At 44.2% G+C, this 23675-nt stretch overlaps 1 protein-coding gene and 1 long non-coding RNA gene across 9 annotated transcripts in view; one reads left to right on the forward strand and one right to left on the reverse strand.

Moving 5' to 3' along the window:
- The first annotated feature begins 2285 nt into the window (after positions 1-2285).
- On the forward strand, positions 2286-11324 carry LOC111187476 (uncharacterized). Of its 4 annotated transcripts, XR_002648135.3 has the most exons (5): positions 2286-2643; positions 4804-4918; positions 7096-7191; positions 7299-7483; positions 11059-11324. It is a non-coding gene; the product is annotated as an uncharacterized LOC111187476 (long non-coding RNA). The 4 variants fall into 4 exon arrangements; XR_002648138.3 differs by lacking the exon at positions 7096-7191 and having other exon boundaries at positions 2360-2643; XR_002648136.3 differs by lacking the exon at positions 4804-4918 and having other exon boundaries at positions 2372-2643.
- IL36R (interleukin 36 receptor) overlaps positions 5818-23675 on the reverse strand; it is a 48566-nt gene continuing 30708 nt past the window's right edge. For all 5 annotated transcript variants that reach the window (XM_022599207.3, XM_022599208.3, XM_022599209.3 and 2 more), the window contains 5 exons: positions 20706-20835; positions 19795-19931; positions 15939-16082; positions 8971-9132; positions 5818-7381 (listed from right to left, as the gene is read on the reverse strand). In XM_022599207.3, coding sequence (XP_022454915.2) covers positions 6963-7381; positions 8971-9132; positions 15939-16082; positions 19795-19931; positions 20706-20835 — 992 coding nt within the window. In that variant the 3' untranslated portion in view covers positions 5818-6962. The remainder of the gene's footprint in view (positions 7382-8970; positions 9133-15938; positions 16083-19794; positions 19932-20705; positions 20836-23675) is intronic.

The following is a 23675-nucleotide window of genomic DNA, read 5'->3' on the forward strand; positions in this document are numbered from 1 at the left end:
CCATGATATGTTATTATGCTGATATATTCATATTTTATTGGGGAACAATTAGATATGTATTGCAAGATCAAATCCATGTAAATAGCCATATATACACCAAAATGCAAATAAATATCGTTTTTAAAATAATTTCATGTTTTTATGAATTTTTCCAATGACCAAATAATCAGGAAAAGAAGAAGCTGATTATATTTTGAAAACAAAAGACAACCAAATGCCTTTTCCCCTCGCTAGAAAAGAAAAATGTGTTTCTTTTTTCATAGGCAAATTTGCTCAAGTGTCTGAGAGTTAGTTGTTTTTTTAAAAATCTTTTTAACTACTTTAATGTTCAAGCTTACTTTGGAGAAGATTTCATACGTATCCAAAAATAGAGAAAATAATATGATGGGCCCCCATGAGCCTCATTCATGGCCATCTTGTTTCCTCCATTCTCTAAAGGGCTCCTCCTCTCCCTACACTGAATTATTTTGAGGCAAATCTCAGACATCTTAGTATTTCATCCATAAATGCTTCACTATATCACATCTAAAACACAAGGACTCTTTTGGAAACTTAACAATGCTACTATTATCACACCAAAAAATTTAATGGTAATGTTACGGTATCATGAAACACTTAGTGATACTTTTCCTAGGGCATTTCTTACAACTGCATTACCCCTGGGTGATCTCTTCCATCCTTAATTAATTCATTTTTAAAGTGGAGAAAATATAGGATCATTGAGAGTAATAAATGAGAGAGTATATTAAAGAGGTTAGCATAGAGTCTGGCACATTGCAACTGTCCTAAACTAGTAGCAACGGGTGATTTGCGATGTTTTCCACTTTCTCATTCACTAGGCATTTGCACGAATTAGCCCTTATTTTGTGAATTTCCTGTTCATATCCTTTGGCCTTTTTTCTAGGGGGCATTAAGAATGGCAACCTTTATCTTTCATATGCTTGCTCACATTCTTTTTCAGGTTATTCTACACTTTTCTACTTTACTTGTGATTATGTAGTAAAATATGTCCTTCCTTTCCTTCGGATCCAATATAATATACATCTATATTTTTTCAGTGTTTTGTGGTTTCGTGTTTTTTTAATTTGGCTCATATAAACTTTGAGAACCACTCATCAAATGAGCCCTGTAATCTACACTTTCACTAAAAAAGCAAAAATATAATCACCCTCTGAATTCATGAGCTTATATATTTTTTGGTAGAATCAGGTTTTTCCTCAGGTGGGACTACTCTAGATATGTACTCAGTGATATAAGGTATTCTTGGGTTTACCATATTCACAGTAATGCCAGCTAGCCGTTTTGTCTAGGGCTTAAAGTGCTTTCCACATATTGCATTTAATACGTACCATCCTCTTATCAAGGAGGTAGTATTCTCATCTGGATTCTAGGGATGGAACACTGGGCTAACGGAACAGAGAGATTAGCTACCTTGAGCCCAGGTTATCTGCCTCCCAAGCCCCTCGAACACCAGACTATGCCTCTTTCCTCACCTGCAAAGTGAGGAAGGTCCTTAGGGGGCCACCTCACAGAGCTGACGATGAATCAATAAGTATAAAGCATACAGAAGAGTGTCTGAAATGCTGTGAGCGCTCCATAAATGTTACCCTTCATCTTCATCATCATTACTGTAGTAACAAAAACAATAAGTGCAAACGAATAGAGTATAAATAATATTAATTAGTACAATATAATAATAATAAAAGCCAATGTTCACTGAGGTATTGCTAGGCACCAAGAAGCATTTTACTTGCTGGTTATCCTACAAGGTAGGTACTTTTATTATCCCCTTTTTACAGAGGAAGAAACTGAGGCACAGTGTTTGTGACTTGCCTGAGAAGCTAAGACGTCACCAGTTTAGCAAATGCACTCAGTTATTAGGTGGTGGAGCTGTGACTGGAATCCAGGCAGTCTGATGGCAGGGCTACCTTTCTGGAGCCACCACCTTAGATCCCTGCCTTGTGGGCATATAATCAGGACCTCTTGTTCCCCGTCACAACTTGTGGACAGATGGCTGCAGTCTCGGAAGCCCAAGGATTAGGAACACAGTGACAGATTTAGAAAATGGCACTCTCTCAACGTTTGCCACAGCCTAAGAAGAAGAAGGAGACTCTTGGCCTTAAGGTGGAGACCCCGACAGGCTGCGCGCGAGCGCCAGCGAAGAAGAGGATGCGTTCTCGGCCCAGCGATGCAGCCCCTGGCCCAGGGGGTTCCGCGCCGAGGGATGGAGAGCAGCGTCTCGGCCACCAGCAGAGGGCGCAGTGGCGCCGTGGGGAGGACCCACGTGTCGTCTGATGTCTCCAAGTCGGGGGGTGAACCTCGCTTTCCGTGGGTCTCAAGAGAGGAAATGCTTTTCTCTTTCACAAGGTTCTTCACCCACGGGGCGACTTTCTTTTCCTCTTGAGGTCATCCTGTTACACAGGCAGGAAGTTCTGTTCACTTGGCTGTTGGGAAGACTTCTCCTGCCCTGCGGTCACAAAACAACAAATAAAACGAATTGACCCAGAAGTTAGGCAATCAAAGAGGAGCCGAAATCGCTACTTGATAAAGCCTGTCGATTGAAGAAAGCGGACTATCATTCCTGCGTGGTGACCCGCAGGCTGGGAAGCTGGATCTGTGTTTGTCTAATTGCTTTGGAAACACGTAAGTGGGTCATTAAACAATCGAGGGACTGGGCTCCACATTTCGAAAAAACTGAGCAAAACTAAACAGAACAGAATAGAACCCATAATAGAACAGAAAATTTTTTCATTCTTTTGTGTGCGTGCGTGTGTTTACTGGGCTGCAATGTAAAATATATCTAATTCTGTAGTTCTCAGTTTAAAAAATGTGAAAGCTGCTGGTAGATGATGCGAGTCCTTCAGCCAAATCCTGGGAATCCAGGCTCTGCAGCCCTGGTCTGTCTTGCACGTGGCTTGGTCTGGGGAGCTGGCCATGTTTGATAGATATTTTGAAAAATCATCCAGCCCCTGCCCAAGCCTCGGTCCTTATTACTGTTTTTATTTTCCAGAAAGATGCTAAGGGGAGTGATGGCAGAGATGGTGGTGTTTGGGGGGAGGGCGAGTAAAAACAGAGGGAAATGGGGGGAAATGGGGGTCAGAGGGCCCGCGGGAACCACAGCACCATCACCATATGAATCTTCCATCCCCAGGGTTTTCCAGGTAAGTTCAGGGACAACATGAATAAATCAATAAAACAGTAGATCCCAGTGATGCAGATTAAGAAATAATACATCCACTGAGTAAGGGGGAACATTTTTTCTTTTGCACATTATCCTCACATTTTTCTATAACTGTAACCACGCTTTGGGTTTTGCCAGTTTTTCAGTTGACACCAGCACCAAGGTATAAATACTTAAATGGTGACCAGCTGGTTACTTAGATGTAATAGAAATAGGTTTTAATTGTCTCAGTGGATAAAATAGAATTTTGATCACTTTCATGAGTGCTCAACAAATACAACTATTATGTATATTTCAAAATTGAGAATGAAATTTTCTTCCTGGTCTGCTGACATTTGCAACAGTTATAGCTTATTCGTTCACTGTGGACACAGAGGGGAAGGGGCACACGCACAGGCTTCCTGCCCACCGAGACGCCAGGCTCTCACCCCATCCAGCTCTCCTCTGTGGCTGAGCCCAGCCGGGTCTCCAGAATCAAACCCCCAGCCCCTCCTGCAGCAGGAAATTGGAAGCAGGCAGAGAAGATGAGACAGACCAAAACACAGCATGACCCATCCAGCAAAACACTTTAGTGCCGCCTGTTTTCGGTCGGTGTGAGTGCACTCCTAACCCCCTTGGCTCCATTTTGGGCCTGAAATCCGAAAAGATGCACTTACGTGTCTTCCGAGGGGGGTGGGAGATGGAGGCTGGGCAGCCTCCTGATAAAGACAAGAAAACCTCCACCTTGTGGCCCAATCATCTGATGGTGTCTCCCGGTGGATTCCCTTTTCTCTTGCTCTCCCTTCTTCGGTAAAAGCTTTTGGGTCCTTGCAGATAAGTGTCAGCTCTGCTCCTAAGAATGGTTAGGCCAGAGCATCAAAGGTGAGCAGTGGCCACTGTCATTAATAAGAGAGCCTCTGACAAAGACCGCTTAGAATGCAAACCCTTCCACAGCAGTCAAGAAAGGCAGGAAAAACAAAACAGCTGCTTGTCATATTAAAGCAGCTTGTTTACACCCTGCCAAAGTAGAAAAGAGCTAATTTTTGTGTTTTGTCAGAGTTTGAGTCAATGGTTGACCCAAACCAACAGATTATCTAGGAAAAAATAGACACATTACTGCAAAACCTACCTAAATGGATTGGTTTTGTGCTGGCAAACATGCAGATTATGGGTTCCGCACTTCCCTTTACCACTCACAGGCAGGCATTGTGTTGGCTTTCTCGATTTTGTGGATTTGAGTTAAAAAATAGTAATACCAATAAAAGAGCCTTTGGGGAGAGGTGACTCAGGACAAGACCCAGGGCTACAAGGTCTGCTTTCCCCTTCCTCTCAGAGGGGGAAGAGGACAGGACGAGGATTCAGTTTCACTACGACAACGTCAGCATCCCTTAGAAGCTGCCTGGGTTTGGCAAGAGAGAAGGGATGGACGCACTCAGAGTTTCCTTCCTTGAAGCGCCCCAGAAGAATTCCTGTTGAGATCTGTGGCTTCCAGCAGTTCAGGCCCAATGTCCTGCCGCTCTGAGAGCCCGGGTCACCACCCGACCCAGCCCGTCACTTATTCCAGATGTTGTGGCTTTGTCGTCTATAGAATAGTCTCTAAAAAGGAAACCAGGGAGGAATTATCCACTTTCTTAACTTTCCAGACACAGCCCTGGAAAAATCAACCACACAAATGAGTGTTGAAGGAAAGTTTATAAATATGAAGCAGGATGGAGAGCTGAGGAAAGGTCAGCGGCCTGGGACACAGCAGGAAGCCTTGTGAGTCACTGTGCGGGGGTGCATGGGGGATGGCAGGAGGCACGAAGGGACAGGGGCTCCGCTGCCCACTCCCCACATTAGTCAGACAGTGCCTCGTGGAACCACAGAGCGTGCCAAGCACTTACACGTGTGTATCTGCATCTCAGTCTTTTGGGAAAAGACCAGCCCTCCCTGGACCCTTTAAATGATGTGACTCAGCCTTTACCCTGCCCTTTCTCATGGGCAGACTTACGGCGTTTGAGGTGGGAGACCAAAGGAAGTGGGTCTTGTGGCCAGCTCAGTCATTACAGGAAGGTGAACCAAAAGGTAATGAGGGGCGCAGCACCTGTATTTCACCTTCACTCTCACCTATTCACCTCTCACTGTAACCGAGCAGGACCCCATGGGGCCTTCCCGGGACAGACCTCCCCCGCCATCATATCCTCTGCCGTAGCTCCTCTCTGAAGTACCCAGGTAACAGTATCTGATGCACATTTCCTCAGTTGTTGTTACAGATGTAAAAAACCTCCCCCTCTCCAACAAATGGAAGATGTGAACTGATGACCGTGAGCACATAGCCCCAGGCCTCCTGGAGCCTAAGGACTGATAATGTTTTGTTCTGTTTTGTTTTTAAATATTTATTTATTTGGACTTCAGGGTCTTAGTTGCGGCATGCGGATCTAGTTCCCTGATCGGGGATCAAACCTGGCCCCCCTGCATTGGGAGCATGGAGTCTTAACCACTGGACCACCGGGGAAGTCCCAAGACTGATAATGTTAACCCCCGTGACACCACCCTGCTACCTTACCATCAGCTAATCAGAGAATAATGCACAAGCTGATCACAGACCCTGCAACACCCCTCCCTCACCCGGCTTTTAAAAGTGCTTCGGGAGACTCAAGAGGGAGGAGATATATGTATACGTATAGCTGATTCACTTTGTTATACAGCAGAAACTAACACAACATTGTAAAGCAATTATACTCCAATAAAGATGTTAAAAAAAAGAACACCAATCCCATCCATGAGGGCTCCTCCCTCAAGACCTAATCACCTCCCAAGGCCTCACCTCCTAAAGCATGACATTGGGTGTTAGGATTCCAACATATGAATTTTGCGGACAGGAACATTCTCATCATAGCAGCCACCTTTGAACGCTGTTGTTGTCAACCACAGAATAAGAGAGTTGGACTATATCTAAGCTCCAACAGTTTGGGTCTTTGAAAGTAATGATAAGAGTTTACAGCTCAATTTTAGTGTCAGAAATCTTTGTGACTTGTTAAATCATAAACTGACCTGTGATGAGAGTGTGCTGGCTAACTGAAAGACGGCTTTTGTTTGCTTGGATTAGAAGTACATCCCCTTGGTGTGGTAACTGCATCTATCATATGTGGCTCAGAATTCTGGCTGACGTAGGCCAGCTGGAAAAATAAGTGAGTTATTACTTATTTTGGTCTGACAGGTAAAGTCTTTCAAAGCATGGGGCCCACCAGCAGGGTGATTAACGGGCAATCTCGGTGGCACCAGAGTTGGTCCCCACAGGGGACCCCAAAGTTGCTTCCAGTGCCAAGGTGCTCAGACTGTGGGGTCACAGGTATTTATTTGCATTTGAGGAGTGAGGGGCTCAGAGACACAGCAAATATTCCCTGAGGACAAGGGCCTTGCACAACTGGTCAGGCATGATGAGTGAGGGCCATTACCTTTGCCAGCCCTACCCAAGCCCACACTGCCCTCCTGTATCCTGGCTACCCAGCCCCACCAGGTCCACACCACATGCCAAACCACCTGACATCTGAACTGCCACTCTACAACCCTCCACATCCCATCCCCAGGGGCTCAAACGCTAATGCTCCATGCTCATCAGTGTTCATGAGTGTTCAGTGCCAGTCAATTAATGAGGGCTTCAGGAGAGGTAATGTCTTTCCCTAAAGAAGTAGCTCTGAGCAAAATGAGCAAATAAACACAGTCCTTTCCACAAGTACACAACCGTAAGCTTCAAGCGAATGGCCCAAATGCAATGCATCCTAATTTAAATGTGAGCCACCACATGACAACCAACTCTCCATCACGGGGTGATGAACCCCACGTTGGCCTCCCACTTGCTGTCCATGAGGTCGAAGGGCGTGTGCTTTAGCAGCTGGACAGGAGGAGAAGGTGGCCACCTTTTGGGTGGCATGTGATACCTCACTTTTTTCCAGAACTTGGTCTTTGCACACTGTGACTGCTCTGTGAAGTCCCCACTCCACTGGACGGCCCCATGCTTCTGTTTGATGTACTGAATGGACTCTGGCAAGGTTGTATAGTCCTTGACCTTCTCCAGTTCAATCAGAATGACCTTTATCCCATCCTGGATGAGAACATTGTAGACTGCAATTTGTTCTTCTGACGTGTTCCTTAACAGGTCAAGGCTCAGCGCTTCGGGAACTATGATGATGATCAGTCTTCTGCACAGCTTAATATTTTCATCAGTGACATTGACCACAGCTGGAAATAAAGAAAGAAGATGCGGAACATCTCGTGATGAAAAGAGCCACAGACCCTGCACTACTCAGAACAAGGATCTTATCATGTCTAACTTAGCTAAAGGTCTGGTATATATTAGAGGATAAATACTTTTTAAAAAGTAGCAGACTTTTAAAGGATAGGACACATGTAGTTAGCTCAAATGTTGTACTAATCTTTATTTGTGTTTTCCTCTTGTGCTTCATAGCTATTTAAATGACCAGGACTTAAAAGACTAACTTGAAACCAAATAACATATCCCAATGATTTCTTGGGAAGGGGAGGGGAAAGTTCTTGACATATCCAACTATGGATAAAACTTGGTCTTTTTTCAAAACAAAGGCCAAGTTTTATATCCTCCTTATGCTTAGGATATAAGAATAGACTGTAACCTCCCCAAGAGCACTTCCTTCTTCTCTTTGGTTTATTTTAATATTTCTAGTGCCTACAACATTACCTGGCACATAGCAGGTGCTCAATAAATATTTGTTGAAGAAGTGAATGAATGAATAAATATTGATATGCTTATGAAATGAGAGCTCTTCTGCAGGTTTATAACAAGCACTGGATCACATTTTCATTTCCTCATGGAGGATGATTTCATAACTTGAAAAGATGTGATAAGCTATGGATAGGAGCAGCCTACAAATCCAAAGTTCTTAGAAACCTTTTAAAATGACCCAGAACAGGCCACTAGGTAGTAATCTTGGTTTCCTGGTGATATTTCAAATGTCAGCTGTTTACTGTATCACCTTCTAAGAAAGAGAAGGTATAGGATAAGACGGATGTTTTCATCTATTGAGTATCTAATATGTGCTAAGCTCCATACTGGTCCCTACTCAGGTTTTACTTCATTTAATTCTCTCAACTGAGTCAGGCAAGCATTCTCAACCCCATTTGACAGACGAGACAACTGAGGTTCAGTGATGTTAACTGCATTTCCCAAAGCTACTCTCCTATTAAAAGGGGGAAATAAATAACTTCTATTTTATTTAGGTAGGGCAGGGCTGGAGAGAGTTGAAGTTTATAAAACCAGCCTTAAACATGAGCTCTTTTACAAATTCAATTTGACAGAAAATACTCAGTGGTTAGTCTCAAGGATGTGACAGCCAATGACCAGTTGTCCCTTTTTCGTCTCTTGGCCAAGGCTGTGTATGTCATCATCCAGCGGTTCATACAAATGGGTCAACCATATCCTTACCCAAAGTGAAAGTCACATGATTTCAACCAGGAATCCCCATTATCCTGTTGTAGGGATGAGCCTAATGAGAGAAGAGAGCCTGGTCCTACCTCTTCAGCTCTGGTGCTGTGGGCAGGGGAGTGAAAGGCTCCCTGTGGTTCTGTGGGAAAGGCAAGCATAGCTCCTTCTGTTTGTAAAGTCAAAAAGAGAGAGGTTCCTTTCCTCTTTTTTTGGCTGCATTGCAGCATGCGGGATCTTAGTTCCCCGACCAGGGATCAAACCTGTACCCTCTGCAGTGGAAGCGTGGAGTCCTAACCATTGGACCACCAGGGAATTTCAGTTCCTTTCTATTTTATTCATTTCTTATTTTTATACCTCATTTAAAACATACCTTGTCCAGGAAAGTCATCCCTGCCAAATATAAATAACTTGTATCCACACTGCCTCTCCAGCACCTCGGGGAGAATCTTCAACACCAGAGTGTCCACATCATGGCTGTGGCTTTCTCTTTGAGGCTTGGGGTACAAGACATATGCATCATACAGCTTCCCATCTGAAAAGGAAACGGGACAAGCTCGTGAAATTATTGCTACCAAATTATGTGAACAAAGTGAAAATCTGAGTTGCTATCATGATGTCTTTTTCCTTGGGTTCAATGACTTCCGGGTGCCCAGTTGGCTGACTCATTGCCAAGCACTGCATCTCATTCTTTCAACACTTTAAATTTTCACTCCAATCTCTTCTTTCATGCATGGTTGTTTGAGGATAAGTTGAATGTAATTCATCTTTGTTTCTCTAGAGGTAAGGTGTCTTTTTCCCCTGGCTTCATTCAGAATTTTTTATTCTGTAGTTTGAAAATGATATGCCTAGGTGTAGTTTTGTTTGTCTTTGGTATTTATCCTAATTGGAGTGCTCTGAGCTTCCTGGATCTGTTGTTTGGTATCTGACATTAATTTGGAGAAATTCTCAGTAATTAGTGTTTGAAATATTTCTGTTCCTCTCTTTCTTCTCCTACTGGTATTCCCATTACATGTATGTTACACTCTTTGTAGTTGTCTCACAGTCATTGGATATTTTGTTCTGTTTTTTTAATTTTTTCCGGTCTTTGTTCTCTTTGCTTTTCAGTTTTGGAGGTTTCTAGTGAGGTATCCTCAAGCCCAGAGATTCTTTTCTTAGCAGTGTCTGGTCTAGTAATAAGCCCATCAGAAGCATTCTTCATTTTTGTTTATTTTCTGCTAGCATTTCTCTTTGGTTATTTCTTACTATTCCCATCTGTTTACATTGCCCATCTGTTCTTGCATGCTGTCTACTTTATCCTATAGAGTCCTAAGCATAGTAATCATAGTTGTTTTAAATTCACAGTATGATAATTCCAACATCCCCGCCATATCTAGTTCTAATGCTTGCTCTGTCTCTTCAAATTGTGGGGGGTTTTTTTGTCCTCTAATAGGCCTTATAGTTTTTCTTGATAGCTGGATGTGATCTACCAGGTAAAAGGAATTGCTCTAAGTAGGTCTTTAGCAACATGTGGTGAGGAATGGAAAGAGGGGAAGTATTCTCTAGTCCTATGATTAGATCTCAGTCTTTTAGTGAGCCTATGCCTCTGGACTATGACATTCACAAACGTTTCTCAGTGTTTTCTCCGCCCTTAGGTTGGGCAGGATGGCTAGAGAGGGCTGGAGCTTGTAATTTCCCTTTGCTCAGGCCAGTCAGACCCCTGATAAAACCCCAGCAGGTTAGGCTCTCATTAACTAGTGTATCCCAAGGGCAGTCCTTGTTAAGAACAGAATGCTCTGGTGTCTTTCAAAATGGTTCTTTTTCCCCCTCTCCTTGCTGGAAGCACATAAAGGAATTTTTCTCTGATATTTACTATCAGAGCTTGGTCAGGCTCCTGGAAGTAAAACTCAGGAAAGTGTGAGGGCCCCTTTATGATTGGGTCCCTGAAGAGGGTTCCCAGACCCAACTGCAATATGTGTGTGTGTGGAGGTTTCCCCACACCAACAAGCAATTCTTGGATGCAAGCAGGGTGTCTAAGAATTCAACTCCATTCTGACACTTTCTACCCAGAGATAGAATCAGATTGCACAGGGAAAGGGCTCAGTCCCACAAGATCACATTCCACTTCAGACGCCCAGTTGTTACCTGTGCTTCTGACCAAGGCGCTCCAAACTGGAGGTTCCAACGACTCCCCCACCCCCACCCCAATGTAAGCAGCTCCTTGCAGGAAGCAGCTCTTTGCAGGAAGCAGCTCTTTGCAGGAAGCAGCTCTTTGCAGGAGGCCCTTTTGTCCTGTCACTCTAGCAAAGCTATATTTTAACTTAACCTTTACACCAGGTGCCTCCATGCTTAACTAACCTCTGGCCAAAGCACACCTTTCGAATCTTTTGATCACACAAGGCTTCGCCTAACCTGTTGATTCTTTTCTTAGAAGTAGAAATGAAGAATAAATAATTAACAGATGACTACATCTCTTCCCCAGCTTCCCCTTCAGTAATCTCACAAGCAGACTGTGTGCACAAGATAGCATCTAAAGAAAGATCATGCGGAGTCAACAAGCCTGCAAGCGGTGGGAGATGGTGAAGAATCTGACCCCCTTTCTCAGTGATTAACTGAGATTATTTCCCCTTTTCCCTTTAACACTTTCATGGCCGCGCAGAATCTTTGGAGTTGGTTCTGGGACACCAGTCCACCTTCTCCCCTGGTTGCCAGCCTCCTGAATAAAGCAACATTTCCTTTTCCAACCAACCCTTGTCTCTTGAGTATTGGCTTTCGAGCGATGAACAGCCAAACCTGAGTTTGGTAATGCTAATTCAGGATACCAGTAGCGAGTCCAGGGTGTTACCTGTACTCCGGACCAACTGGCTATAGACCAGATTCCCACGACCCCCTCCTTGGGTTCGATTAATTTGCTAGAACAGACTCAGAGAAACATGTTACTTACTAGACCACTGACTTATTATATAAGGATTTTAAAGGGTATGAAATCATCAGCCAGGTGAGGAGATGTACAGGGCAACGGATGGAGAAGGGGTGCAGAGCATCCATGCCCTCTCTGGGGGGCACCACTGTCCCCAAACTCTACCTGCTCACCAGCCCAGAAGGTCTCCAGAGCCTGTCCTTCCAGATTTTATGGAGGCTTCATTACACAGGCTTGATTGATCAAATTAGGAGAAGGAAGCTTCACAAAGCTCATCCCTGATTCATCCTGTGCAGCTGTGCCAGATGGTATTTTCCAAAAATAGCCCCAGCGGTATTTCCAGTCCCATACGTTCCCTCTGCACTTTGCCACACCCCGCAAAGAGGCAGAATCTATTTCGCCTTCCTTAGAATTGGGTAAGACTCTGCAGCTGCCTTGACAAGTGAACAAGGTAGAATTGATACTAGAAATTCAGGGTCTGAGTCATTAAAAAAATAATGGCTTCTACCTAGCTCTGCTGTTCTTGAAACGCTAGCCCCTGGAAGCCATCGCATGCTGTGAGGAAGCCCAGTGTAGTAGCCCCCATTGAGAGATTATTTGGAGAGGAGCCCAGGCCACCAGTCAACATCCCAGATCAGCGGCTTGTCCTTCAGCTGAAGCCCCAGGCATCATGGGGCTGAGACAGGCCACCTCTGCTTTGCCCGTCCACACTCCTGACCCACAGAATCCATAAGCAAAATAAGTGGTGGTTTTATGCCGTAAAGTTTTGAGGTAATTTGATTCCCAGCCACAGTAACTGGGCTGGAATTGGGGAAATAACAATGAATAGCAACAAATAACAATGAGGTGGACCACTCCCCGCAACTGTCTACATCATCAAGAAAATTACAGAGACACAGACCTACTAGTGAGTTTCCTAAGGAAAGTGGGCCCTGCTCTCTCTGTGTAATGGTGGGGAAAGAGGGCACCCAGGTTCTGGTGAAGTTCCTTTCATTTTCTAAGGAGATTCATCCCTACTTTTGATGTTAAAGCATCTGTGTACACCCTCATTGGCTGTTGGCAAAAATACAGTCATTTGTTTGCACAACTTAATGTTTATGAAAGTTGCCTAAAGATTATTCGATTCCCTACTTCTCTCAATACGATGCTGCTAAATTTTAAACCTGATCAAACTGGTCCCGTGGAAAAATCAGATGGAATCAATTTGACCTTCAGGTAAGTGCGCTAACTGAATTGCATGAATTTTTGGCATTTTTGCCCTAGCATGAAGACACTGGGAGAAAAGGCACATTAAACATGCTTTTACATTTACCATGGGAATTTTGTTGCAAGCAAAGTTCATTACATCACATGCTTTAAAGACAAGATCTCACTCCAAAACAATTTTCCTGAGGAATTGGCCCAGAAAAAGCCATGTGCTCTCATGAGCGAATGAAAAGTTTGTGTAAACAGTGCCATGAACCTTGTCATGGCTTTGCCTTCACTTTTAAAGGAAGAGCATCTTTAAAAACCATCCAAGGTGGGTCATTAACTGTCCCCTGCCCTGCTTATGTTATCATTCTACCCTTTGTTCACTGTACCTCTTCTGTTTTGTTTTTAATTTATTTTATTTTTGGCTGAGTTGGGTCTTCGTTGCTGCGCGCAGGCTTTTCTCTAGTTGCGGCGAGCGGGGGGCTACTCTTCGCTGTGTTGCATGGGCTTCTCATTGCGGTGGCTTCTCTTGTTGCCGAGCATGGGCTCTAGGCACATGGGCTTCAGTAGCTGTGGCACGCGGGCTCAGCAGTTGTGGCTCGCGGGCTCAGTTGCTATGCGGCATGTGGGATCTTCCTGGACCAGGGCTCGAACCCGTGTCCCCTGCATTGGCAGGAGGATTCCCAACCACTGAGCCACCCCCACAAACCTATTTGGAATAAGGTGAGGCATAGACACATCACTCACGTAGATTTGTAAACGAATTCTTATATTTGTGTACACACATGCACACGTGGGATAAGAATTTTTAAACTCCCTCCTGTGAGTTAACAGACAATACACAGAGCTCGTGGACTTAGCCAGGCCTGTCCATGACTCAATAAAACTGTGAGTTATACACACCTCACTATTAATCACAGCTGCGGCTTGACTAATCTGGTTGGAATAAACAACTTATCACGAGAAGGACACATGTTCTCTTTCTCCCTCACTTGTATTTGTTGTCCATTACTCCACGTGTTCTCAACTAACCAGAAAATATCCTCAAGGGACACAAAACTGGAAACAGCATCTGGGACTCATCTCAGGGTCTCATCACTAACTCACTGTTGAAGTCACACTCAAAGAGGACTCACAGTGCAGTTCTCAGAGCCTGAGCTGGAGGAAATTTAATCACCAAGGGTGTGTGTACTTTTCTGACTTAAAAGGAAGAAGACCGCTGGCTGACTGTAGGTTCCCATCTCCAAATCCTCAGCCCGCCGGTACCAAATCTGGGCAGCAGCCCGGTCTGAGCAGAGGGTGGGGCTCCCTGAGTCAATCAACTGTCCAGCTTCCCCTGCTCAGGGTGAGGCACAATTCCTTTTTTCTCTTCCTGCTACACTTGGCCTCACTCGTGGTGGTTTCACCACACACTCAGCATTCACGCTCCAGGGACCCCGGTAGGTCAGGGAGGGAGTTCCGGGGACAACACTGAACCCACGCAGTCCCCTGTCAGTCAACAAACAAAGCATCTCTGTGTCAGAAAAGACAAGCAGCAGTGCTGCCCTGAGGTGTCTTCTCAAACAGATGCAGGAGGACCACAGGCAGAGGTGGGCTTACGCAGAGTAGGCTCTACAGGGGCCACGGCCCAGCTCAGCGTCTGCAACGCTAAAAGAGCTTCAGGCTGCATTGGACATGCAACGCCGATTTCCACAAGTGAATTGTGCCATCAAAGAAAAAAAAAAAAACAACAGAATCTGTTTTTTTCCAGGTTGCTCAAGGGCCGCCAATTTTGAATTCTGAAATTTAACTTAAACTCCAAGTTAGGATACTTATGGTTTATCAAACATGTGGACAGACACGTGGTTTTATATGCCAAGCAGGCACTTAGTATGACTACCACCCTTCTGTGTAATAGGGATTCCTAAAACGTGCTGGGACCCACCCCACCTCCTTGAGTTCCCAGCAACACTGCAAGTCTATGGACTTGAAAGGGACACGTTTGTGTAGCTCTGTGCAGGAAAGCCGCACAGACCTCTCTCAGCCATGTGTGACTCTTTTATCCAGTTAGGACACGTTAAAGCAGATGCATTACTTTTTTGTGAGGCCTTGATTGATCACATCTATTCTGAGATACAAAGAAAATAGCACAGAGTTAAAAGCACGGTGATGGGGGCTTCCCTGGTGGCGCAGTGGTTGAGAGTCCGCCTGCCAATGCGGGGGATACGGGTTCGTGCCCCGGTCCGGGAAGATCCCACGTGCCGCGGAGCGGCTGGGCCCGTGAGCCATGGCCGCTGAGCCTGTGCGTCCGGAGCCTGTGCTCCGTAACGGGAGAGGCCACAGCAGTGAGAGGCCCGCGTACCGCAAAAAAAAAAAAAAAAAAAAAAAAAGCAGCACAGTGATGGGAAATGCCGGATCCTCAGATTTGGGATCACACGGGCACTTCTCTGGGGACTAGCGCTGGCAGGACGCGGCTCCCCACGCCAAAATGAACCCCCAGGCAGAGCAGCAGGGGCAGCTTGCTTGGACCTTCAGACATGGGAGCCCCCTGCACCCCAGGACCCTCAGTGCTTTCCTGAGCTTCAACTCTGCTATTCCTACAGGACTTCTGTGAGGCAGGCTCTGATCATGGTTCCCTCCCCTTCCCTCCCCTCCCCTTCCCTCCCCTCCCCTCCCCTTCCCTTCCCTCCCCTCCTCTCCCCTTCCTCCCTCCCTCCCTTCTTTCCACCTATACCTGAGAAAGAGAAGAGAATTAAATACCTAAATCACACAGGGAATAAGTGGAGAACTCAAATTCAAATCCAGGTCTGTCTCTCTCCAAACCTGAAAGTTGGAGACAAATCGTTTTGGGCCCCCAGCCCAGGCCCAGAAGGAGCTGCAAACACAGGCAACTCCTTGCTCTCTGTGACATAAATTCTGCATGCACGTGTGCTGTGTTGAAGATGTACCGTGGACAGAGCTCACGCTGCTCCAAGAGAAATTTTTGTCTTTTGCCTACACCAGTGGACGTGAGAACCTTCCTAAAACAGTTGCACTGGGAGCCAGAAGATGATCTGCCAGGTCACTCCTAGCTTGCAAGCCTTATGCGATTGTACAGTGCTGGTGGCTATGGGCAAATCCTTTCTCTAAAGTACGAGAAGCCCCAGGGAGACGCTCTCCTCTAAAGTTGCCGACAACACGAAAGGCAAGCTAGTAAAGATGGCCAAGTATATTTACAACGGTTATGCGGACGAGCAGATTCCAGGACAATGCATGTTTCAATGGCTACTCACCTTCTATGGGCCCTGCAGAATGGAAGGCACTTCGATACCAAAGTACAGCGTCGATCTTAAAAACGTTGTAGATACACACGGCAGACACCGCCGCGCTGGTCAAAACAAGAAGCCCTCCTATCAAGTAAGCTCGAAAATCTGGAACTACAAATGACAGAAAAAAAAAAAAACCCAATAAATAATAAAATAATAATACTACAAAGAGTCAATTATACACTTAACTTACACAAGTCCCATTACATACGCCAAATGGGTATTAGATGGCAGAGAGGGGAACACTTAATTATTCCTTTACAGTTAAGTAATAGGTATGGGGAGTAGAATAATTTGGTCTTGACCTTGAATTTGGGGAAGAAAATGTGCTTTTGGGAATCTGGAGAGGGAAATTCTGCAGACCCCTAGCTCCAGACGGTGGATGTGGCATGGCTCTGACCGCAGGAAGACTGCTCACCTATCAAAGCACACATGGCCAGGTCCTCCTTACTCAACACTAGACTCTCCATAGGTGGAGCCTGAGAACCTTTACTGGGAAAGTTCCCCAGGTGGTTCTGTTTCATGTTCTTGATTATATTACTGTTATAACCGCCTTCCCAGTTACTCAAACTTGAGCAGCAGGACCCCTGTCATAAATAAAGAACCTTCAGTTGCCTCCCTTGGAAGCCATCTCCGTGGCTTCATAAGACTGGCCGAGAGCCAGACTCCCACCTCATCCCCTCTGGGCCAGCAGAGGCCAGGATGGGCCCCTGTCTGCAAGACATGGTCTCAGGAAGGGCATTTACACCCTGCTCTCTTTTGTGAGCACATTGCCAAGCAATTAAAGCAAAAGCAGTGGGCAAGAGATGACCAAGGAGAAGAACCAGTTTCTCTGCGACTCCAAGTCCCCTCAAAGCATGCTCCTACATATCTGAAAAGAGGAACAGCACAGCTTTCTGCCTCACCACAGCCCAGAGCGCTGCTGTCAAAGAAGGAGGCTCTAGGAAGGAGAGAACTAGAAAAGAGGAAGTGGGAAAGTGGAAGAGAAATCCTCCCCATTCTCAGAATCCACCACACATCCACCACTTCCTTCATTGGCCCCCTCCCTGATCCTCCGGTCCCCACTGGAAAGTGCGTGTGCGTAGGAGGGTGGGCGGGAGGGGGGAGGGGAGCTTACTAAAGAGCTGATCACAACCTGCCCTAGGCCACACCACGTTGCAAACATTTTGCAAAGAAATCTCTATGCGTGCTTGTATATCTTCAAATACATGGCATAATAAAGCACAATAACTAAAAACACACTCTGTGTCTCCAAAATTAATCCATTGATTAAGTCCCAGCATAGCCAAGTGGATCTGCTCTGCACGCTGGTGCCCAGTTGGTCCTGACCGTGTGTTTGAACCTCTAGCTTCTATCTGTTGGATGGAATCACCTCCTCCCCACGGCCACCTCCCGCTTCTATGCTTTTTACCAGCTCTTGGAGCAACAGTGCTACCTCTCCCCTCAGGAAGACCTGTGTCTGGGGACCTTTGCTGTACACATCAGGGATCATGATAAAAAGACCACGGCCACAATATCTATGAGGTTCACAAAGCCTCTGGTAAGTAAACAGGAGTGTTGGCCTGAAATTCTTGGGTTGATCATTCACTGCATTCAGGAGTGACGATACCCTCTGCTCTATAATTGAGCTAAAAGACAATGAAATTCCAAACAGGAAGCTAATGAATAAGTTCAAAGGAAGTATTGGCTTTGAAACTGAAATAAGTGGAAAACTCTCTGTTGAGACATCAGGTGTCCTATTGAAGGCCCTATTTAAGGGGGTATTTACCTTTTGGGTCCACATGGCTACCACCAGCTTTAAACTGAGATGGTAGCTGAGAACAAGTGATTAAAGGAAATTCATAGAAGAGCACACCCAACCCAAACAACTCTCTAGAGAGCCTGCTTCCGATAATCCAAATATGATTCACATCTGAAGGTGTCTTCAACAAAAATCAGGAAGTCCAATGGAGAAGTTGTAACCTTACTTCAGGTCCCAAGGAAACCAACAAGAAGCTTGGATTTTTTTTTTTTTTTTTTTGCGGTACGCGGGCCTCTCACTGTTGTGGCCTCTCCCGTTGCGGAGCACAGGCTCCGGACGCGCAGGCTCAGCGGCCATGGCTCACGGGCCCAGCCGCTCTGAGGCATGTGGGATCTTCCCGGACCGGGGCACGAACCCGGGTCCCCTGCATTGGCAGGCAGACTCTCAACCACTGAGCCACCACGGAAGCCCAAGAGGCTTGGATTTAAGAGGGTTTGTTCCTAAGAATTTAGGGAAAACAAAACAAAGTGCACATGTCCAAATATACATGGCATGTGAGATATGAAATAAGTGTTGATAGGAACAAAGCTGAATTTAGTAAGCGTAGGTTTCCTAACTAACCTAAAACAAAGGAGACTAAGGACATGTCCCCTCTCCTGTACGATCAGCAGGTGTTAACTGATAACATCATTAGTTGCTCTGAGCCTGGACTTTGCCTCAGAATCCTTCTGAACACAGTGCTTCCACGTGGTTATTACCTATAAGGCAGTATTGACATAGAAATTGACACTGGTCTTCCTCAGTCTAGGTTGGGGCAGATTTCAGTTATAACCACTTCAGGTCTTGTGCAATTTTCAAGGCTTCCCACAATCAGGTTCCCCTCTTTTCTCTGGTGTGAACCCTGAGGCACTCTCTCCAGCGATTTTACTCCTAATGATGTATCACAAAGGAATGCTTCTACATAAGCACCAGGACCAACACAGAAGAATTTCCATAGCATCATGATTTGTTAACAGTCCCAAACTGGAAACAACTCAAATGACCACACAGTTACAGTAGAATGGATACACTGTAACCTAGTTATTCAATGGAACAGGATTCAGCACTGAAAATGAATGAACTTCTGCTACACGCTACATCACCGTTGCCTCAGTGAACCCCATAAACCTAAGAAGAGAAGCAACACGTCAAAGAAAACCTACTATGTAACTCTCTTTATAGAAAGTTCAAAATCTGTCCAGTAAGCAGTTGGAAATGCAGAGGTGCCACATGGGAAGGGAAAATGTCATTGGAGATGTGGAATTCGTTTTCACACACACAGGGATGACAGTTGAAACCATGAGGAAAAGGGATAGTATCAGAGAGGAGTGTATAGAAAGAGTGGCTCTGAGGATAGAATCTCAAGAATCACCCAGATGTGCCATAGAGGGAGATGGGATGCACATGACTGATTGGGGGAAAGTGATCCCAAATGACTTTCTATGACCTTTCCCGATACATTTAAGAATTGAAAGTTTTTCTCGAGATTATGATTTCATCCTTCACTATTTACTCTCTGGTTCCATCACCTCCAATGGATAATCAACACACTCTGTACAGTGTTAAGTGCACAATCTGTGTACGCACATGGAATTGGAAGCCTTCCTGCTCCAATATCAGAATTCAGCCTCTACAGATAATTTTACAAAGTTACATGATAAAAATATACATTAGCACTTTGTTTTTACATCACATGGTTTATAATAAACAACCTAAAAGCTGAAAATCACAAGTACATGATTATAAAAGTTGAGCAAGCAGGTTTAATAAAGGAATACTTCTGTTTTCTAGAGGTCTGATGCCTAAAGTCTCAATGCGTATTAATAGGGAGCTTTCTAATGACACTGTAGTGAAGCCACAGCCTGACTCCAAGAACATGATCAGACAGGGTATCAGCTTTTATCTAGATTTCATATTGAGTTTCCCTATTTAATACCACTCTGCTGCCTCACACCAAACATTTAAAGTCACTCCTCTTTCATTTGTGTTTCCTCGCCATCACCTGTAACACTCTGAGCAGAATGCATCCCACTAGGGTATTACCTGGGAGTTTTAGTATAACGTAAGCTGCAGACACTCCAGCATGGCATGTGAAAGGGTGGCCATAATCTTCCATTTTCACTTCTAAGAAGGTTATGTTCATCGTGTAAAACATGTGTCCTTGAGAAACAGTGTAGTTTCTATGAAAGAAGAACCAGTCATTAATATGTACATGAGTTGTATTTAACCAACATATTTTATAACCTTTTGTCTGGAGAATAAAGTTCTTTCCTGGAGAACGCTTGGGGCCATCATTGCACCCTAAATATACCCTGCTGGCTCAATGAGGTGATGGATTGTGTAGCACCAAATTTGCATTTTCTTCTGGACGGCGATGCAGAAGTGTAGTCCTTTTAATTAGAGACACCATCCTCAGCCCAAAGGGGCCTTCCCCTATCCCTCTCCACTCATCCTAACCTACCTCCACTGCAAAGCCCAACACAAATTCTTCTGCCTTTTGGCTTCATCAGTCTCGTTTCATACCACTCCACTTAAACCACCATAAATTGGGTTTACGCCACTCCGTTAGCTAACGATCATGCATCATCTCTCCCAAGAATCCCTGTGTTGTGGCCATTTTGCTATTTAAGCCTTGAAGGCCCAGGGCCTTCCTAAATAGGGATGAGACTCATTGAAAGGAGTAGCGGAGAGAAACCGATCTTGCTGCTTGAAGCCTTACTTTGTTGTTTTGCCTCCTCTCTCTATGATCCAAGCAGGATTAATAACATGAGCATCTTCTCTGAACCAGAGGCTTGACCCCACAGTACTGAAAAGGGCTTTGAAAGCTACAACCAAAAGGAGTGAGGGGAGAGACAGTGAAAGCCACCTCAAATAAAGCAGTACCAGCACCAAAATCATTTAGATGGAGAAATTCTTGCTAGGTTTTAGGGAAGCCAGAAAAGCAAAACACCTACTCAATTCCTTCTTGAATTCGTTTAGATTCCTTGTAGTAAATGTCGACCAATGTATTATTGACCCTCCAGCAGCGCGGGTTTGTGTTACCCCATGTGTCTGTTATATTGCAGTCCACGATGAGGGTGGAGCCTGTGCAAGCAAATTCATAAACACACAATGAAAACGCTACCAAAGTGACCTGCTTAACAAAGGCACCTTTCTTCTGAGCCTTGAATATATTTCAATTACCAAAAATGTCCCCCTGAGGTCAATGTTCATCTACTGTACATTATTCTCTCCCTGGATGGAGATGACAAGGACACATGATCTTCCAGGATGCCTATTGTACAGAGACAGGAATAAGCTGTCACACGTCACCAGCTTGAGACCAATTTCCCCACAATATCAGGGGCACACATACTGCTTCTACTCTCAAACTTAGCAAAGTTTACAAAGTTTACAAAGTATTTCACACACGTATTCTCATTCAGTCTTCTTATCTTTCAGACACTCCTACAAGGCAGAAAAGGGGCAGAGCTATTAGCCCCATCTTATAGATGAGAACACTGAGGTTCAGACAGATCAAGTGCTTTGCCCAAGGTCACACCTTAGAGGAAGGAACGAGATGTGACTCTGGTTTCCTAATTCCGAATCCAGTGATATTTCTACTTTAGCATTTGTGACCCCTACCCTTTCCCTCTTCTCTTTATCCTGCCTCCACACGCATTCAAAAATCATATTAAATAAATTTACATTTCATCTTATTTTGCCCCCAAAGCCTAATAAATTCGATCTATTTACTACATGTAAAAAACTTACTGTACTTCTAACAGTCTACTTTAAGTTTCTTTACTCTAGGTGGTATTTTTTTTTAATTTGTAAAATATAACACAGTTATGGTAAAAAGTATAGAGTATAAGTGTAGAGTTACTGAATTATTAAAAATCAAATATCCATATCACCTTCACCTCATCAAGAAAATACTATATTTCCAAAACGCCAGAAGCCGCTCACTTGCTGTCCTTATTTTATATTTTATCACTTCCTACTCATGCCTGAACCCTGGCATCCAATGATCGATGTTTAGTTGGTGATGCTCACCCATGCTGTTGCATGACACCCATGCTGTCACCATAGTCCATACAGACAATGGACCATACTAGTTCTTTTTTTTTTTTTTTCATCTTTATTGGAGTATAATTGCTTTACACTGTTCTGTTAGTTTCTGCTGCATAACAAAGTGAATCAGCTATATGTATACATATAAACCCATATCCCCTCCCTCTTGCATCTCCCTCCCTCCCACCCTCCCTATCCCACCCCTCTAGGTGGTCACAAAGCACCAAGCTGATCTCCCTGTGCTATGCGGCTGCTTCCCAGTAGCTATCTAGTTTACATTTTGTAGTTTATATATGTCCATGCCACTCTCACCTCTTCCCAGCTAACCCTTCCCCCTCCCTGTGTCCTCAAGTCCATTCTCTATGTCGGCATCTTTATTCCTGTCCTGTCCCTAGGTTCATCAGAACCGTTTTTGTTTTGGATTCCGTATATATGTGTTAGCACACCGTATTTGTTTTTCTTTATCTGACTTACTTCACTCTGTATGACAGACTCTAGGTCCATCTACCTCACTACAAATAACTCAATTTCATTCCTTTTTATGCCTGAGTAATATTTCATTGTATATATGTGCCACATCTTCTTTATCCATTCATCTGTCGATGGACACTTAGGTGGCTTCCATGTCCTGGCTATTGTAAATGCAGCGAAACTTTGGTGCATGTATCTTTTTGAATTATGGTTTTCTCAGGGTATATGCCCAGTAGTGGGATTGCTGGATCATATGGTAATTCTATTTTTAGTTTTCTAAGGAACCTCCATACTGTTCTCCATAGTGCCTGTATCAATTTACATTCCCACCAACAGTGCAGGAGGTTTCCCTTTTCTCCACACCCTCTCCAGCATTTATTGTTTGTAAAATTTTTGTTGATGGCCATTCTGACCGGTGTGAGGTGATACCTCATTGTGGTTTGATTTGCCTTTCTCTAATGATTAGTGATGTTGAACATCCTTTCATGTGATTGTTGACAATCTGCATATCTTCTTTGGAGAAATGTCTGTTTAGGTCTTCTGTCCATTTTTGTATTGGGTTGTTTGATTTTTTGATATTGAGCTGCATGAGCTCCTTGTATATTTTGGAGATGAATCCTTTGTCAATTGCTTTGTTTGCAAATATTTTCTCCCATTTTGAGGGTTGTCATTTCATCTTGTTTATGGTTCCCTTTGCTGTGCAAACCTTTTAAGTTTCATTAGGTCTCATTTATTATTATTATTATTTTTAATCTCCATTACTCTAGGGGGAAGGTCAAAAAGGATCTTGCTGTGATTTACATCATAGAATGTTCTGCCCATGTTTTCCTCTAAGAGTTTGATAGTGTCTGGTCTTACATTTAGGTCTTTAATCCATTTTGAGTTTATTTTTGTGTATGGTGTTAGGAAGTATTCTAATTTCATTCTTTTACATGTAGCCATCCAGTTTTCCCAGCACCACTTACTGAAGAGGCTGTATTTTCTCCATTGTATACTCTTCCCTCCTTTGACAAAGATAAGGTAACCATATGTGTGTGGGTTTATCTCTAGGCATTCTATCTTGTACCATTGATCTATATTTCTATTTTTGTGTCAGTACCATACTGTCTTGATTACTGTAGCTTTGTAGTATAGTCTGAAGTCAGGGAGCCTGATTCCTCCCACTCCGTTTTTCTTTCTCAAGATCGCTTTGGCTATTTGGGGTCTCTTTGTTTTCATACAAACTGTGAAAAAAAATTTTTTCTAGTTCCGTGAAAAATGCCATTGGTAGTTCGAGAGGGATTACACTAAATCTGTAGATTGCTTAGGGTAATACAGTCATTTTCCAAATATTAATTCTTCCAATCCAAGAACACGGTATATCTCTCTATCTGTTTGTATTGTCTTTAATTTTTTTCATC

This window comes from Delphinapterus leucas, chromosome 13, assembly GCF_059928025.1.
Source record: "Delphinapterus leucas isolate spDelLeu-1000000601 "Yukka" chromosome 13, BTC_Dleu_Yukka2, whole genome shotgun sequence".
NCBI lineage: Eukaryota > Metazoa > Chordata > Mammalia > Artiodactyla > Monodontidae > Delphinapterus > Delphinapterus leucas.